This window comes from Colletotrichum gloeosporioides (assembly GCF_011800055.1).
Source record: "Colletotrichum gloeosporioides strain Lc1 chromosome Unknown consensus_76, whole genome shotgun sequence".
Classification (NCBI taxonomy): domain Eukaryota; kingdom Fungi; phylum Ascomycota; class Sordariomycetes; order Glomerellales; family Glomerellaceae; genus Colletotrichum; species Colletotrichum gloeosporioides.
Window position 1 is genome coordinate 51,382 of NW_025544721.1, and position 16,969 is coordinate 68,350.

The 16,969-nt window shown below is 46.9% G+C and overlaps 4 protein-coding genes across 4 annotated transcripts; 3 read left to right on the forward strand and 1 right to left on the reverse strand.

Annotated features, from left to right (window-relative positions):
• Window positions 1–2,892: 2,892 nt before the first annotated feature.
• GCG54_00002419 (Lactose permease) lies at window positions 2,893–4,623 on the forward strand (the record flags this gene model as incomplete). Its single annotated transcript, XM_045402511.1, has 3 exons — window positions 2,893–3,143; window positions 3,199–3,858; window positions 3,927–4,623. 3 exons carry the CDS (start codon window positions 2,893–2,895, stop codon window positions 4,621–4,623), a joined length of 1,608 nt encoding a protein of 535 aa, XP_045259546.1.
• Window positions 4,624–7,434: 2,811 nt separating this feature from the next.
• GCG54_00002420 (uncharacterized protein) lies at window positions 7,435–10,191 on the forward strand (the record flags this gene model as incomplete). Its single annotated transcript, XM_045402512.1, has 1 exon — window positions 7,435–10,191. The coding sequence occupies one exon, from the start codon at window positions 7,435–7,437 to the stop codon at window positions 10,189–10,191; it is 2,757 nt and encodes a 918-aa protein (XP_045259547.1).
• A 559-nt stretch (window positions 10,192–10,750) lies between these two features.
• GCG54_00002421 (uncharacterized protein) lies at window positions 10,751–11,602 on the forward strand (the record flags this gene model as incomplete). Its single annotated transcript, XM_045402513.1, has 1 exon — window positions 10,751–11,602. One exon carries the CDS (start codon window positions 10,751–10,753, stop codon window positions 11,600–11,602), a length of 852 nt encoding a protein of 283 aa, XP_045259548.1.
• A 3,463-nt stretch (window positions 11,603–15,065) lies between these two features.
• GCG54_00002422 (Vegetative incompatibility protein HET-E-1) lies at window positions 15,066–16,620 on the reverse strand (the record flags this gene model as incomplete). Its single annotated transcript, XM_045402514.1, has 4 exons — window positions 15,066–15,110; window positions 15,167–15,282; window positions 15,342–16,307; window positions 16,404–16,620. Coding segments are annotated over 4 exons (1,344 nt in total), but the record flags the coding sequence as incomplete, so codon positions are not given.
• Window positions 16,621–16,969: the final 349 nt, after the last annotated feature.

A 16,969-nucleotide genomic window follows, 5' to 3' on the forward strand; every position in this document is an offset into this window, starting at 1 on the left:
TAAATAATATATTAGATAAGTAAAAAGAAAAAACTAATTATAAAGTGAAACTTATATTAAGTATAACCTATAAATATACCTAAGTATATAAAGTAGTAATCTCCTCTATATTTATAGTAAGTAGTTAGTTATTATAGTTTTTAGAACTAAGTTTAAAATTAATAGAATTTACTAACTACTTATAGAGATATTAGAGAAGTTTAATATCTTACTTTATAGCTATAAAGATATAAAAGATCTTATACTAATAGTACTACTTAGTAGTAATAATATAAATATAATACTTAATTTAATTTTAGTAGAAATAAATAGTATTAATAAAATAAACTAAGATTTAGAAGAGAGAAGAATTAGCTTATACTTTCCCTAAATAATTACTAAACTTATTTTATAATACTTAATATTATAAAGATAGTATAATTTATATATATAGTTACTATCTTTTTAGTAAATATAGATAACTTAGGTATTCTTAAAGAGCTATAATATATAATTAATATAAGGCTTACTATTACTTATTTAGTTATACTAATAGTTATTATTACTAAGCTCCTCTTTATTAAAACTATACTCTTTAAGGAGTTAGTAAATTAAACTCTTAGTATTTATAATATTAGTTATAAAAGTATTATAAAATAAAGGANGAGTTAGTAAATTAAGCTTTTAGTATTTATAATATTAATTATAAAAGTATTATAAAATAAGGGAAAGTTTAGTAAATATATTATAAAAACTTAAGAAAGGACTTATAAAAATATAAAAGTTATTATAAATAAATATAATATATTAAGGAAGAAAAGAAATTAACTTTAAAAATAGAAAAAAACTATTACTTTATAAATAGCTAAGAGGCTTTATTAAATAATTATAAAAGTAGCTATAACTTTAGATAATAAAGGATAGTAGTTATTTATTATAGTAGGTATTATATATAAGGAGGTAGGAGTAATAAATTAATAGTAATAAATGCTATCTAACCTATTTAATAGCTTTATAATAAGCCTATTAAGAAGGGGGATAATAGGATAAAAAATAAAGTTATTATAAAGATATTATATAAAAAAAAACTTATTAAATAAAAGATAAAATACTAAAAATAAAACCTATAATTTAAAGATAGTTATTTTTCTTTAAAGAAATAATAAAATCCTTTTAAAATATCTCTAAATAAAAAGTATAAAAAGGACTTAAAAAAAGAAAAGTTTTAATAAATAGAATTATAATCTAATTACTATAATTATAGTTCTAAAAACTCTATTATTTTTTAGTAAATATATAGTAAATAAGTACCTTACTAAATAATAAAGATAATAATATTAAGTTTAATAAATATTACTTAGATAAGAGGAAGGACTTTAATAAGAAGCTAGCTATAGTACTTAGATATATAGTAGGGATTACTATATTTAGAAGGGGAATAATTATAAAGAACTAAATACCTAGCTAGAAGGCCTAGGGATAGTTTAGCTAGTAGAGGCTAAATAGATAGGAAGGTCTATAAGTTTAAAGTATAGAACCCTCTATAGTAAAGATTTAATAAGTACTTATTAAAAACTAAAAAAGAAAGAACTTAGAAGAAGTAAGTAAAAGTAATATAGTAATACTATACTTACCTTTTAGGTACTTCTTCTATTAGTTTAACCTAACTATAGCCTATAGCCTCTAAATACCTTTATATTAACCTCTACTTTACCTTTATAATAACTACTCTTTAACTATATACCTTTAGTTACTTATAATAATATAAAGTAGGTTATTAATTATAGGATTTAGAGGGATATTAATAGTAAGGGTAGCTATAATTTAGGTTAAGATTTAGGTATAAAGGGTACTTAAAAGTATATATATATTAGTAGTAGATAAAGAAGTAGTAGTAGTAATTAATATTATAAGAAGTATAAATATATAAGTATAAATAATAAGGAAGATATAGGATAATAAATATCTTTTATAAAAGATAGCTAATTATAATACTCTTTATACTATTTAAACTACTATAATAACTTCTACCCCCTTAGAAAGTTTTAAAAGGATTACTTAAAGTCTAGTATTTTAAAGGTAGTTTATAAAGTATTAATTAGATATAGAGATATTATAATATTAGTAATAGTATTATATTTTAGTAACTATATATACTAGAATAAATAAGGTACTAACTAATCTATAACCTCCTATTAATTAGATCTATTTATAAATAAGATACTAAGTCTAATAATTTAATTAAGGGGTAATAAATTACTTATTTAGGTAGTAGTAATAGCGTTAACTTAGCTGATTAGCTTATATTACTTGCTAAGTGACTTGCACTTGCGGCAGCGCTGGTCACAAGTGACCATTTTGCGGGGGAGAGACCGCATGCTGGCTAGGGATAGTGGCACCACGGAGGATAAACAGGATAAACATCGGACTGGGGCTTTTCCCATAGGCGAGCCAGTGGTTCTTGGTGATATCTGGCCGTATCAGATGCTGATAGATACCATTGCCGGAAGATATTTCCGCAACCCTGAGAGGTCACGTTACGCATGGCATATCGCCCGCGATACCTGATTCGGAAGGCTTTCGCCCGATAAACTGCCCTCGGCACCGATAGCTATTGCCGACAACGTGAGGGATTCCCCAACCCCGCTGGTATCTCCTTACCTCTGTTGGCTCGATCTGGCGCGTAAGGGCAGAATCCCCCGAGCGGCCTGTGCCCGACAGATTGGATCGTGTGAGAGCCGGCCCGGAGGTTGGCCGGGCTTCTTGGTGCTGATATCGGTACCCGAGGAAAGCGTGATTGTCTCTCGGGTTGTTATCTCTTCGGGTCCGTCGAATATTAATATCACCACTCCCGAGTACTGGGAGCTCGCGTGAGTCGCGTTCTAGTTCTGTTCATTTCTGGAAGACGCAACCATGGCGAAGGGTCCAACATCATCAGTAGAGCCGGGCGGCATCCCCGTGACTGTCGATGCGGCGATTGCGAAAAACAGAGGGTCGCTGAAATGGCTTTCGAACCCGGGCATAGTCAAGCTGAATTGTATCCTTGTCTTATCATTGGTGTCAAGTTACGCGACCGGTTATGATGGATCGATGATGAATGGACTGCAGTCCTTGGACACATGGCGGCAGTCTTTCAACAACCCGGATGCCCAACAATTGGGACTGTAAGTTTGCTCGAATATGTGCATCTTAGCGTAGCTGCTGATGAGCTGTCGTCAGGTTGAACGCGATCCAAAATGTCGGACAACTGGTGGCCCTTCCCTTCTGCGCTTGGTTCTGCGATCGCTTCGGCCGCAAACCTGCCCTCCTCTTGAGTGCTTCCATTCTCCTCATTGGTGTGGCACTGCAAGGTGCATCACAAAATGTCGGCATGTTTATCGCAGCGCGTGGTGTCCTCGGATTCGGCCTCGCGCTCAACATCACAGCCGCACCTCTGATGATCATGGAACTGGCCTACCCATCCCAACGTGCCCCTCTTGTCAGTATCTACAACTCTCTATGGGGCCTCGGTGCCCTATCGGCGGCATGGATCACCTTTGGCACCTTCAGAATCGGCAACACATGGGCATGGCGCATTCCTTCGATCCTCCAGGGGGTGTCTAGCATCGTTCAGTTGGGTCTGTGTTTCTTCATCGAAGAGTCACCGAGATGGCTGATCTCGAAGGAGCGAGATGCCGAGGCCGAGGTTTTGATTGTCAAGTATCATGCAAACGGAGACCCAACTGATCTGGTTGTGCCGTTGGAGATGGAGGAGATCAGGACGGCCTTGAGACTCGAAGCTGAGGCCTCGCGATCGACATCGTACCTGTCTTTTTTCCAGACTCCCGGAAACCGTCGGCGCTTCTTCATTATCCTGGCAGTTGGATTTTTCTCTCAATGGTATGCTCCTTTCCTTGCCAAAATACTCACAGACATGAGAATGGTACGACTGACACCTCGAAATCTAGGTCCGGTAATGGTCTCATTTCGTACTATCTTAGTCTGATCCTCAACTCCATCGGCTACACCTCCCAAGATACCCAGACTCTCATTAACGCATTGATGACTCTTTGGGGAATGATATGGGGCCTCATCGCGTCGTTCCTTGTCAACCGCTTCCGCCGCCGCACGATGTTCCTCGCCTCGACTCTGGGCGCTTTGGCCTGCTACGTCACCTGGACAGCTCTGCAGGCCACCTACGAACAACAAACCGACCTTACCGGAAGTGGATCACCAGGCCTCGCCAAGGGTGTCTTGGCCATGATCTTCCTGTACAACGTCGTCTTCAACATGGGCTGGGGTGCTCTGCAGGTGACCTATGTCGTTGAGATTCTCCCCTTCAATCTCCGAGCAAAGGGTCTGGTTCTTTACAACCTTTTCGTTGCCTTGGCTCTAATCTTCAACCAGTACGCCAACCCAGTGGGTGTCACGAACTCGAAGTGGAAGTACTACATCACTTACGATGTCTGGCTGGCGTTCGAGGCCGTGGTGGTGTACTTCCTGTTCGTCGAGACGGGCAAGATGAGCTTGGAGGAGACGGCTGTCATCTTGGATGGTAACGAGGATAGGTTAACGGACGAGGTCGCCCGTAAGACGGAAAAGCTTGTGATCGAAGCTCACGAGAACGTCGCGGAGCATGATGCTCGAAGTGAGATCAAGGCTTGAATTTGGGCAGCGCGTGATGGTAGCTAAGCTGATTTTTGATGGTATGGAGTACTGTATCTTCGATGCTGTGTCTAAGGAAACGACATCATTTGCCGTCAAAACGATATGACTGTAATCGTCCTTCTCATCCTCTCTCTCGTAATTTCTCTTGTCGCCTGTGTTATCACCTCTCCGGACACTTTCGGCTATTAATGTTGTCGACGTAAGTGGGTCCGCTTGGGGTGATTCTTTGTAGTTGATTGAGAATCTGCGTTAATTATACATGGGTAATCCCTTTGTTTGCCGTTCGTCGCAAGCAGCTGGGGGTGGTTCTTCGTATTCATTGGAGGGTCAGCGTTATTGATATTTAGGTTGTCCTGTTTTTCCCGTTCATCACAAGCAGCTGGAACGTTATCGACATCTTCGGCCATTGATGTAGTCAACGTAACTGGGTCAGGATGGTGGTGGTTCTTTGCATTCTGACAATGTCCGAGACATAGCCGCCAGTGACGCTCAGTTGATCGTTATCTGACCTTGGTGTTTTCCAGCCCCACGCCTCTCTTGTTAGGCGCAGATAGTAGCCCCCTAAAGTTGCGTCCGAACAATTGAATTCAAGACAGAAATGAAATTCCTAATAGTTGCCTTTAGATAGTCGGCCCAAGGTGTGGTTGCAATGAGGTAGAGGGGCAGACGGGAGGTTGAGAGGACACTGGGTTGTGGATGCTGCAGCCAGCGCCTAGTGAAATCCCCAGAGCGAAAGCTCGCGCCTCTTGCCGCCTGTGCAAGTCTTGCTCCTCTTGTTATTCCTACTACTCTTAACTGTCCTACTGCTCTTGTTGCCCTTGCTTCCCCAGCCATACTATTCGAGGCCCCTTTACCTGCTTACATGTACTTACTCTTCTTACCCACGCCTTGAGGGAAGACCGTTTTATTACCTCTTTCATCTCCTGCAATTCGTCGACTGAGCACAGATGAGCACGAAGTTACGGATCCGTACGTTAGCTTTTCCAGGACCCCGAAGCGGAAACGAATGTCGCGCGCCTGTACGTCAGGGGTTCGCTCCGCATGAAGGCTTGACCCTCGAGAAATTCTCTAACTCATACGGCAGTCAAGAAGGTCTGCCTGCAGGTGGTGACCCGCTGTGCGAAAGCATAAATAAAAGCTTAGAAAAGTAGAAGGTAGCATACCCGTAGCCTCTGGAGTCTAAGGCTCTTGTATAAAAGAAATCTCCCTGTATGAGTAAGCTCATGACGTGACTCCACGGCACTTTCTACCCCTTGGACTTTCGAGGTGTCATTCCGGCTTCCGGAGATCTCTTGCTGTGGGACTTGCTCGTTGTGACAGCACCACATGGCGGACCGGCATTAGCCGACAGAAAGTCAACGATGACGGCCCGCGCCGATTAGACAGGCAACGTTTTGGGTGCGTGCTCAATCGCTCTATTCGTTGACAAGTATGAATTGCTTCAACGGCCAGTATCCAATGTTTACCCGGCTTTGTCCATACAATGACCGACAATTAGAAGCTCAACGATTGAGATGGCAGCCACGGCATGTTCTTGTCGTAAGATGTGTCTGAGTAATAAACCAAGGTTTATGTGGTGAAAATGTTACTGGCTGGAAGACGATGCGAACAATAGGGGCAGTGGGGTGGATCAGGATGACGCTGGCGATGAAGTGAATTGCGTCTTCCTGATAAGCTCGAGTATGGGTTCGAACGCCATTCGATTCTTCTCTACATCATTAATTACAGTGCAAAGGTTCATCTCATCATTCGTTTCAAAATGTCAAGCTTCGCGATGGCCCGGTGGTGGTCCATGTCTATTCCGCAGATCCGGCGCGTTCCTGCATCGGTGTTTCTGCCAAGCTCGCAATCTCCAGGGGTCAGCAATGCTCGATGCAAGGCGCCTATTGTAACTTTTATCGTTTTTACCGCGATAACAGCTTTGCAGCGCTCAATCTTCTCTATCAGTTCTCAATGGCGCGATATTGCGTGATTGAAGCTGCCATCAAAGACCAGCTTCTGTCTAGGGCAGTCCCCGTCTGACCCCGGTCCACTCATGTGAGCAATATGCATATTTTCATGTCTAATTTCGCTCCTCGAACCTCTTTCGCCGCTCTTTCGCCGCCAAGCTCTGTCCATGGATTACCCCGCATGCTCCTCGGCTCTTCCCCATTGGATCGCACCCCAATGACACCTTGAGCTGCCTTCGGTTCTTCGGTGGAACATCTGCGGGACCTGCAGTCCGGCTCAATTGCCCCGTCAGGGAGGTGGTCAACATTGGACGGTTGGACCCTTTGCCCGTCTCCTTTCCTCCGCCATCGGTGCAATTGTACCGAACAGGCCAAGCCTTTGGGGAAAGCTCCCCCTCCTTCACCCAAAATTACGTCGAAGCTGGTTGCTGCTCTTGCCTAGCTTCAGGTTGGTCAACGGCGACTCGAGGAGGAACGACTCAGCAACCCTCTTGACCGCAATCTAAGCTGCAGATCTAGCGGCAGGGCAGCGTAGCATCTAGCACCTGTGCGGGCGACTTGCCGAGAAAGATGGAGCGAAGAGATGGCATCATCAGATTGGGAAGTCGCGTCGGGCCAAGTCCTGGGCGCAATGGTCCGTCCCAGGTGTGACTTCGAGATCACCGTGCCGGATGATGCGATCTCGAGGCAGTGCTGCGGGCCAAGACTTGACTACGGTGACGGATGACATATAATTCGCACCCCATTGCCCCGATGCTCGAGTCGTGTCTTTGAAAAGGGACGCGACAGCCGCATCTCTTCATTCCAGAGGCAGCGACATCCAGTCGTTCGTTCACTGTTACAGTCTCAAAGCCCAAGGATGTCTCGCTTCGTCCTCGGCCTCGTGGCCCTCACCGGCCTCCTTGGCTCGGCAGACGCCCAGAACAGCACCGGAAGCAGCGCCAATGTCAAGTGGCTCGGTCGCACGCCCTTATACAACTCCGGCACGACGTTCGGTCTTCCCTGGGCCAAGGGCAAGCACTACCCCAACTCGACCGAGTTCACCATCTCCAGCGGCGGCCCGTTGCAGTCGTGGGTGACGGCCTACTGGCCCGACGGCTCCATCAAATGGTCCGCCCACGCGATCCCCGAGTCCGACACGATCCTCGACGAGTACACCGTCAGCGCGTCTTCCGCAAACTCGACGGCTCGATTCTCCCGTGCGAAGAGACAGTCCAACAGTGGTCTTACCGTGACGGACTCATCCGATGTGGTGAGCGTCGACACCGGCAAGCTTGCCATCACCTTCCCCAAGTCAGGCAATGCGGTCGTCAGCGAGATCAAGACTGCCTCCGGCAAGGTCATCGGCCAGAACGGCAAGCTGGTCCTGCACTCGCAGTCTGGTGTCGAGGATTACGCCGAGGCTAAGGGTCAATCCGGGATCAACTACTTCAACTTCGAGAGCAACATCGAAGAGGTCACCGTCAGCAAGGACAACACAGCGCGAGCTCTTGTCACTGTCCGCGGCAAGCACCAGGCGGCCGACGGCGGTCACGATGATTGGCTTCCCTTCATTCTGCGCTTTTACACCTACGCCAACTCCGAGGCGGTTCGTATCGTCCACACGGTAGTCTACGACGGCAAGGCCGAGGAGGACTTCATCTCCGGCCTCGGTATCCGATTCGAGGTTCCTCTTGAGGGAGAAGAACAATACAACCGCCACGTCAGAATCTCTGGTGTCGATGGAGGGTTGCTCAGCGAGGCCGTCCAGGGTATCACTGGACTGCGCAGAGACCCCGGTGCCCAGGTCCGAACCGACCAGTTTGAGGGCACCGAGCTCGCTGACCCTGCGACCTGGGACCAGAGAGTCACGACCAGACTTCACTGGATCCCCACCTGGAGCGACTACAGCTTGACCCAGCTGTCTCCCGACGGCTTCACCTTGAAGAAGCGCACCAAGGCCGGCCAAAGTTGGATCAACATCCCTGGCGGCACTCGTGCCGGCGGTCTCGCGTACCTTGGTGGTGCTACCAAGGGTGGTCTTGCTGTCGGCCTGCGAAACTTCTGGAAGCGCTACCCTACTGGCATCGACATCACCAACGCTGCTACCGAGAAGGGTGAGATCACGATCTGGATCTACAGCCCTAATGCCCCTCCTCTGGATCTTCGTCCCTTCCACGATGGTCTCGGGCAGGAGGACTATGCTGACCAACTCGATGCTCTCGAGATCACCTACGAGGACTACGAGCCCGGCTTCAACAACCCCTACGGCATCGCCCGCACCAACGAGATCTTCCTCTACGGCTTCGAGCAGACCCCTAACCGAACGCTGCTGTCCGACTTGACCGACCACACCAACAACCCTCCCGTTCTCTTTGGCGAGTCCGAGTACCTCGCCGAGACCAAGGCCATCGGCACCTACTGGGCTCCTCCCGTCGCCAACCCCAACGCTCAGGCTGCCAAGATCGAGGACCACCTCGACTTCTTGTTCAAGTTCTACGAGGGCCAGGTCGAGCAGCGCAAGTGGTACGGCTTCTGGGACCACGGCGACTTCATCCACGCCTACGACACCGACCGTCACCAGTGGCGCTACGACGTCGGTGGCTACGCCTGGGATAACTCCGAGCTTTCTCCTGATCTGTTCTTCTGGAACTACTTCCTGCGCACAGGACGCGAGGACGTTTACCGCTTCGCTGAGGCTCAGGTCCGCCACACCGGCGAGGTTGACGTCTACCACCTGGGCGATCTCAAGGGTCTCGGTACCCGTCACGGTGTTCAGCACTGGGGTGACAGCGCCAAGCAAGCTCGTATCTCGACTCCTCAGTACCGCAAGGTCTTCTACTATGTCTCTGGAGGCGACGAGCGTGTTGGCGAACTCATCGAGGAGCTTCTCGACACCGACAAGACTTACGGCGTCCTCGACCCTAACCGCAAGGTCCGCACCGACGGCTGGGTTCCCACTCCCAATGCGTCTGTTGCTGTTGGCCTTGGAACTGATTGGTCATCCCTTGCGGCCGGTTGGCTCATCGAGTGGGAGCGTCGTGGTCCTCGCTGGGAAGAAGCCCGCACCAAGCTTGTCAACACCGCTGCCAGCATCGCCAAGCTCAAGAACGGCTTCGTCACCGGCTCTGGTCTGTACAGCATCGCCAATGGCACTCTTGGCCCGCCCCCTGCGGACCCCAACAACGAGGGCCTCGTCGCCGTCTCCCATCTGTCAGCTGTGTTTGGTCTCCTCGAGGTCGTCGCCGAATTCATCGAGCATGCCGGTGAGGAGGTCCCTGAGGGCTTCGAGGCTGCCTGGTATGACTACTCCTACTACTACGGTGCCGGTGCAGCTGAGCAGACGGCCCGCTATGGCAAGTCCTTCGGCAACCTCAACCTCAAGCAAGGACACTCTCGTCTCACTGCTTACGCCGCGCATCGCCAGAACAACGCGACGTTGGCTGCTCGCGCATGGAATGAGTTCTTCAACACTGATGGCTTCAAGGAGTCTTCGCCTTGGAGCACTGTCCACTTCAATGGTAGTGCGGTTCTGACACCTATTGATGAGGCTGCTTGGGTTTCTACCAATGATGCTGCGTTGTATGGGTTGGCCTCGATTATCAACCTTGCTCTTGTAGGAGAGTACCTGAGTTAGACCATATGAGGTTTCCATTTAGGTATCTCTTTGTAGCTATTCAAGTATGCTTCATTTTCTTGTACAAATTACCTTTACTTCAGTTACATATACAACAATACGATGTTTCGCAAAGCCCTTTTGTCAATTGCCATTAGATACGGTGAAGATGGATTCCTTGTAGTATGGACTCTTCATGGCATACTAGAAGACATTGAATTCAACTCAGGTTTCAAATATTGATGGTATTTCAATTGTATGAGTTCTTCACAATTGTCTGGTTCTGCGACTGATATGGACTTTAGATTACACCCTGATGGTTTGGTTCCGCTTATTGACTCAACCTTGACTCACTCGGGAGCTCTATTCAGACCCTTGCCACTCCCAAGGTATCTCCGTTTGCTCTCTTCTTCCTTTGTTATCGGAGAACATTCCCCGTCCTGAAGTTGAGAAACTCTCCGGCACTTCCCACAGCTTTTGTGAATTTGAAAACTTCTCTGCGTCTTTGTTACCACCTCAGAAGGCGATCAGATTTCATTACAACACAATAACGCCTTGCAAAGGCATCGATCGCGAAATCATGGATGACGTGGATATTCTTGCCGATCTGGAGGAGATAGCCTCAAAGGCTCTGAACGAGCCAGAGGATGTCGATCCTCTTCCCTCCGATATCATGGACCATCAACGCCACATGGACCTAGAGGCCCCTTCTAAGATACCCGACCAAGTTACCAAGCTCCTGAAGTTTGGTAAAGCAAAGTATCTCATCAAGCTCGAGAAGCCAATTGATTCACTCAAGGATGTCCGTCGTCTAGGACGCATGCCCATGCCACCCGAGGTGTTCAGTGCGACCAACGAGGATGGAGACAAAACCAAGTTCTGCAAGATTGGAGAGGAGTCGAAGTTCCACATCTTGCAGCATTTCCGCCAGACCAAGCCCCATTTTCAACCTACCATCATCAAATATAACGTGGCCGACAAGGACCTTTTCAAGACCTCAATCTACCCAACTCTTGGATGCGACGCCACGTTCCCGCAGAACCGCATCACCGGCGACGACGACCAGAGGCTCCGGCCTGCCCAGGACGAGTATCCGGTATGGTACTTCTTCTACGGAACGCTCGCGGACCCCGCCGTCCTTCGGGAGCAACTGGGTGTGGAGCCTGACTATCGCGAGGCATCAATCAAGGGCGGTGTTTTGAAGATGTGGGGTGGAAAGTACAAGGCGCTTGTCGACACTCCGGACGGCAAGGCGCCGCCTGTGAAGGGAAAGGCTTTTCTGGTCAAGGACAAGGAGATGGAGGACACGCTGCGGACTTATGAGACGGACAAGTATGAGGTTACGAGATGCTTGATTGAGATGGCGGATTCTGTTGAGGAGGTCAGAGGCTTGACGTTCCGGTTCGCTGGAGAGGCGGATGAGGTAGAGTAGTGATTGGAAAACATAGGAGATACAACCAGAAGTTCGCGTGTATATGCGCAATGCGTTTATTCCATCATTGAATAGAATTCTTGCGGGCGTCATTCAGAGTTTGCTATATGCGTACCTCTGCATGCGAGTAGCTGCCTACCATGAGGTTTCGTACTATTTCCGCAGACTTTCGTGTGTTCTAATAATGCCAGTCCGCCAGCACCACGCCGCTTCGCTCCTTCACAAGTTGAAGCAACAAAGATGTAGTGTTTAAGTATGTTTAGCATCTTTCGCACCGTCATTTGCTTTGGGATAAAACTTTCGAATTCCATTTATAGTAGCTTCTTAGGAAGTCGAACCAAAGACGAGTCATGTTGAATGGAAAGCTTCCACATCTAAAGCCGAGAGAATAACGCCGAATCGCGTTATGGCATAGTGAGTTGGCGTTTGTTAGCTATAGATACTTACAGAGTGCTCCAGTGGCAACATCTTGTCGATGGAAGATAGATCATCATTCACAGAACGACCTAGATCTACTTGTTGACAACTTAATCAGAAAAGAATTTCTGCTTACTAGGAGAGGCTGAATGGTGCGCGCTCGCGATATTCTCGCCTCAAACAGCGCTGCGGCTGAGCAAGGGGTTGAAGATCTGGACCTGGGGCTTTCCAGTATTGTTCTTCCAGAATCAAAATTGCCGAAGCCTTTAAACTTCTCTCATCGTCATTCACTCAACACTCACTAGATGCGAAACGCCAGTATTTGCAGAACACCATGCAGCCCCCTTTCAGACAGTGGCAGGTTTCCCATAGTAAGACGAATCTGACAGCAGTATCAACTCGTAAATCAAATTTGCTAGAGTCGAACGCGTTACAAAATTTTATTCTGTTCCTTTGCAAAACTTCACCTACGGGCAGCGACTCAGCAGGTTTTCGTAGGATGGTTAGAGTCACCCGCTTGAGAACGTTGGAAAATATGTTTGGTAGAGTTATGTGTTTGCTGAGATCTGATTCGTTGAATTGGCTCACAACAGGGAAATTGAGGCGTACGATGCATGCTGTTGCTATTATCGGGTGATTTAATCCCTTAGTGTAGAGGCTGGCTATCGCAAGGGACATCAACCAAGGGTGGTGACGATGAGGCAGATGAGACGTAAGTAAAGACGGATAAGGTAAGCAAGTGAGCGGGGAACGCGCAACGGCTCAGCACAATGGGATCATTGCCACTGATTGGTCGGGTACACTGACCGAATTGCAAAGAAATTTATTCTGAAGTGGACGCGAGATCACCATTCCTATTCGCCAGCAGGTGCTCCAGAATTCTTCGGGAGCGAAATACGGAATGGGATCGGAATATCCGTAGAGCCAAAAGAAGATAAGGTTACAGGACAGCTGCAGCCAGGCCGCGCGATAACTAACCAATAAACGCCAGATGTCACCCCGTTGAATCGCGACTGGCCATGGCAAACCAAAGGTGCGAACCATGCGGCCCATAGCAGCCTCAACCAGTAGCCAATCAATGTGGCGTGAATCGCTTTTACCCGTTCGAACCATACTCGGCGCAAGTCAGCATCTGCCCCGCAGATTTCGACTTGAGATATGACAGGAATCCATCAAGCTGTGGGTGGCTAAAATTAGAATACCTTCATTTGCAAATATACCTATCTAACATATCTCATCTTGCACTTGCATCGGAATTGCCACACTTTCGGGTAGCCCAGTCCCGAACACAGAACGTCGAGCTTTTCCCTCGATAGGTACTTACCAATGACTCCCTATCCGACTTGGATTTTCACGTAAGTTAAACTAGGTTGTAAAGGGCACTCATAACATTTAGAAAGATGGTGTTCTGGTCGTATTGATAGTAGGGAATGGGAGGAGTGACAATGAGACTACGCCCCGTCCACCAAGGTTTCCGACCGAATCGCGCGGCATTGAGCCCCAGCCTGTGAAGCAAGGTGGTTCCTCAAGGTGTCAGCCCTTGAGAAACTCCTTCCACAGCCCCATTCAGTACCATCAGGCTTGATTCCACTGCAATGATACTGACCAACACTATGCGACTTTCTATGACGCGTGAGATCGCTCAGCCGAACAAATGTCTTTTTGCACTCATTGTCCCCTTCGACATAGTCGCATTCATGGGGACGTTGAGTGGAATGTGAACGCTCATGAGATTGCATGTTGAAACGCTTGGTGAATTTCTTTGAACAGATAGGACAAATGTACTCTGACTTTTGCCTCTTTGTCTTGGGCGTTTTGACCTGCTGCATTTTTGGCGAAGAGGCCATTCGGGCTGGTTCCGCTTCGGTGTCTGCTGATTCTGATTCTGATCCCGATTCTGACTCTGATATCTCAATGGGAGAGAATGGCCCAGACCACTGCTTAGGTAGGTGAAATGGCTTTCTGAGCTCCTCTTCGGATGGGAAGTCCAACGTCGTGGTACTGTCTCCTCCAATACCATGCGAGAGACGCATGTGCACTTCAAGATCTTTCAAAGTTGCCACGCCAATGGCCGAAGTTGGGCAGCCCTCGATTTTGCACACGAATGGCCTCAGGTGCTTCTCCATATGAAGACTTTTCATATGGCTTGATATGAATCCCATTTCAAAGAAGTGACAGCTGGGTCTCGAGCACTTAAACATGTTTCTGCCAAAGAATTTCTCTAGCAAGGCCAAAGTTTCTGGATTTGAGTCGTGCGCAGCTAGAGACTCGACATGTTGGCGGACCTTTTGTAGGATATCAAATACGTCGATAGCCGTCTCTTCAGACTTCATCTCCTCGAATGTGGTCAAGTGTTTCCGAGTCGACAAGAAGGCTTGCGATAGGTTCTCGAAGAAGGGAAAAGGTTCGAAGACCTTCCACTTCCGTCGGTGTTTGCCAAGAAGAACTGAAGTGACTTTAGGGTTGGTGAAATGGAGCTCAAGAAAACGACCAAGAGCTTCCGCAAGTTCGTTGCCGAGTTTGCTATGCGTTTGAAGGTGTTCCAATGCGGATTCGAGATGTCGGACCCAGTGAAGAGCCGCGTACTCTAGGAAGTTGTAATAGCCTTGTAAAGTATGCCTGTCAGGATCGACAAGCGGAAGTTGAAATGCCGGAAGATTTAGATAGTTCACACATATCATTGTGAAATTGATCTCCTCTGTAGATAGATTCACGTACTCTTTCCGGATAAGAAACCTTGAATTTGCGTGACGGGTTAAGAGGTGTCTCTTCAACTCCCCGCGGAGTGACATGCGGGGTTTGGGGGCTCATGAAAACTGACTGTTTGGCAGTGAGATGGATCAATTCAACGGTGCCGTTGACATCATCTTCCTCGACAAGTGAACCGCAAATGTCCTTGGGGCCATCCCGGAACGAATAGCGATTTAAGTTGACAGTACGCGCTTCGAGGTCGATTGATCTGGCCGTCTGAATCTCGCACCATTTCAACGGTCTCTTGGCACAGACAAGCCAGCTAAGCAGGAGAAGACAGTAATCCGTCTTGCCTTTAGAGGGCATTTGGCTGGAAAGTCTGACCATGATGCGCCCATATCTTGATTTGGTTAGTTGCAAATCGAAGTTAAAACATTTCAAGAAGGGTGGATCAACTAACGCTTCATCAATTTCTTGTGGAAACGTGTTCGGCTGCAGCTCGGTGTATAGGTCATCAAGGTTTGCCTGCTCATATAAATTTTCGCAAATTAACTTGGCGAGTAGAAACATTCCTATGGTCTGTTAATTCATTGAGGATATCATGACGATTAGACCGAGAAAAATAATTTACCTCCACAAACATCCGGGACTTTTTTTGCAATCGAGACTCGTTCTTCGTCCCGTAGCCCAAACCTCTTCTTTATTCTTAACGCCCAATGCAACGAAAATTCAGCAATGTCTTCCATATTGTCGCTGGCCCGTATCTTCAAACTCGCAATATCGCTTAAGGCCTGTCTAGTGGTTTTTTCATCTTGACTCACGAACAGACAGCGAATCTGGTCGGGATTTGCATTTGGCTGATCTTCAACCAGCTTCCGAAACCATGAACAAATGGCCTTTGTCTCTTCTACTGGACATTCGTCGAGGCCATCGAGGATGATGTATGTGCTTGCAGTATTCTTTATGCCGATTTGCAGTAGTTCCTCCAAATGTGAAATCGTGGTAAGAGTGGCATCGGTGCTTGACTGGTACTGACTGTCGAAATAATATAGAAGTTCCGGGTTCTGCTCCAGCAGTTGAAGAAGCAGTCTTCGCCCAATGGAAAGGAAGTTATTTTTTTCCGGGTTGTCAGCCTTACAATAGAAGTACAGGACTGTTGTGTGACTTAGAGCTTGAGCCTGATCAACAATCATGGAAGCCAAAACTGTCTTCCCCGCGCCCGGCATGCCGTTAATCCACAGTAAAGCCGGAATACTGGGAAATCGACCAAACCATCTTTTGAACTCAGCTTTAGATAAGAGCCATTTGCCCGAGTTGGGTGCATTGGATCTGACTTTTAGTAACTTGGCATGGTCATTCTTGACGTTGGAATCCATGCCTGCTCCTTGTAGCCATCCAATTATCCTCTCTCGTGCGCGGCAGTCTCTGTCGCTACGATCTCGAAGTCTTTGCCCTATCTCCTGTTCCCTTGATCTTCTCGCCTGCGCAAGTGTGGTTTGGCCAAGAAGCAACAATCCATGTTGGTCCAAGTTGTGTATTAAATCTGAGAACTTCGTTTTGTACGTTTTCCAGGTCGCATGGTAAATCTGTTTCAACACTGCCGGATGTTAGCTTGGGTTCTCATATGGATGTCACAGGTGTTTTAATTCAACTGGCGCAATTCCCTGTTCTTCAAGGTGATGTTCGCTCATACTTGGTTGTTGAAAATATTTGAAAGCTTCAAAGTGAAAGTCCAAGACATCTTTATACACAATAGCGAGAATCTCTGCCGTGGTTTTGTCATCTGAGAAGAGGTCTGAAGTTTGGAGAAGGAGACAAAGAGTTCTCCCAAGCTGTTGATACGTATTCAAGAGCTCGCTGAATGCTGTAGAGAAACTGTCTCCTATGAGGAGAAGAAGCTTCCATGGTCCCTTCAATAAGAATTGCCAAATCAGCCTTGAAATGTAAAGTTAAGCTAGTGTCTTGCTATTCAGATGGATACATCATACAATGGATGTGGCTATCCGGGCGGATAGTGATCATGGACGACGACAGTAACAACAACAAAGACGTCAAAAGGAATAACGGCCTAAATGGCAGTGAAGGATCTGAAAGAAAGAGTACGAAATTTGATGAGAATTGCAATAGGAAACTTATAACTCAAAGAGCTGATATTCCGCCCGGTCAGTACCCGCCCGAATAGCAACGTTCGTAATGAATGACTAGAATCATACTTTGGATTGTTTAAGTATTGGATGGATGCCTTACATACCCAAACAA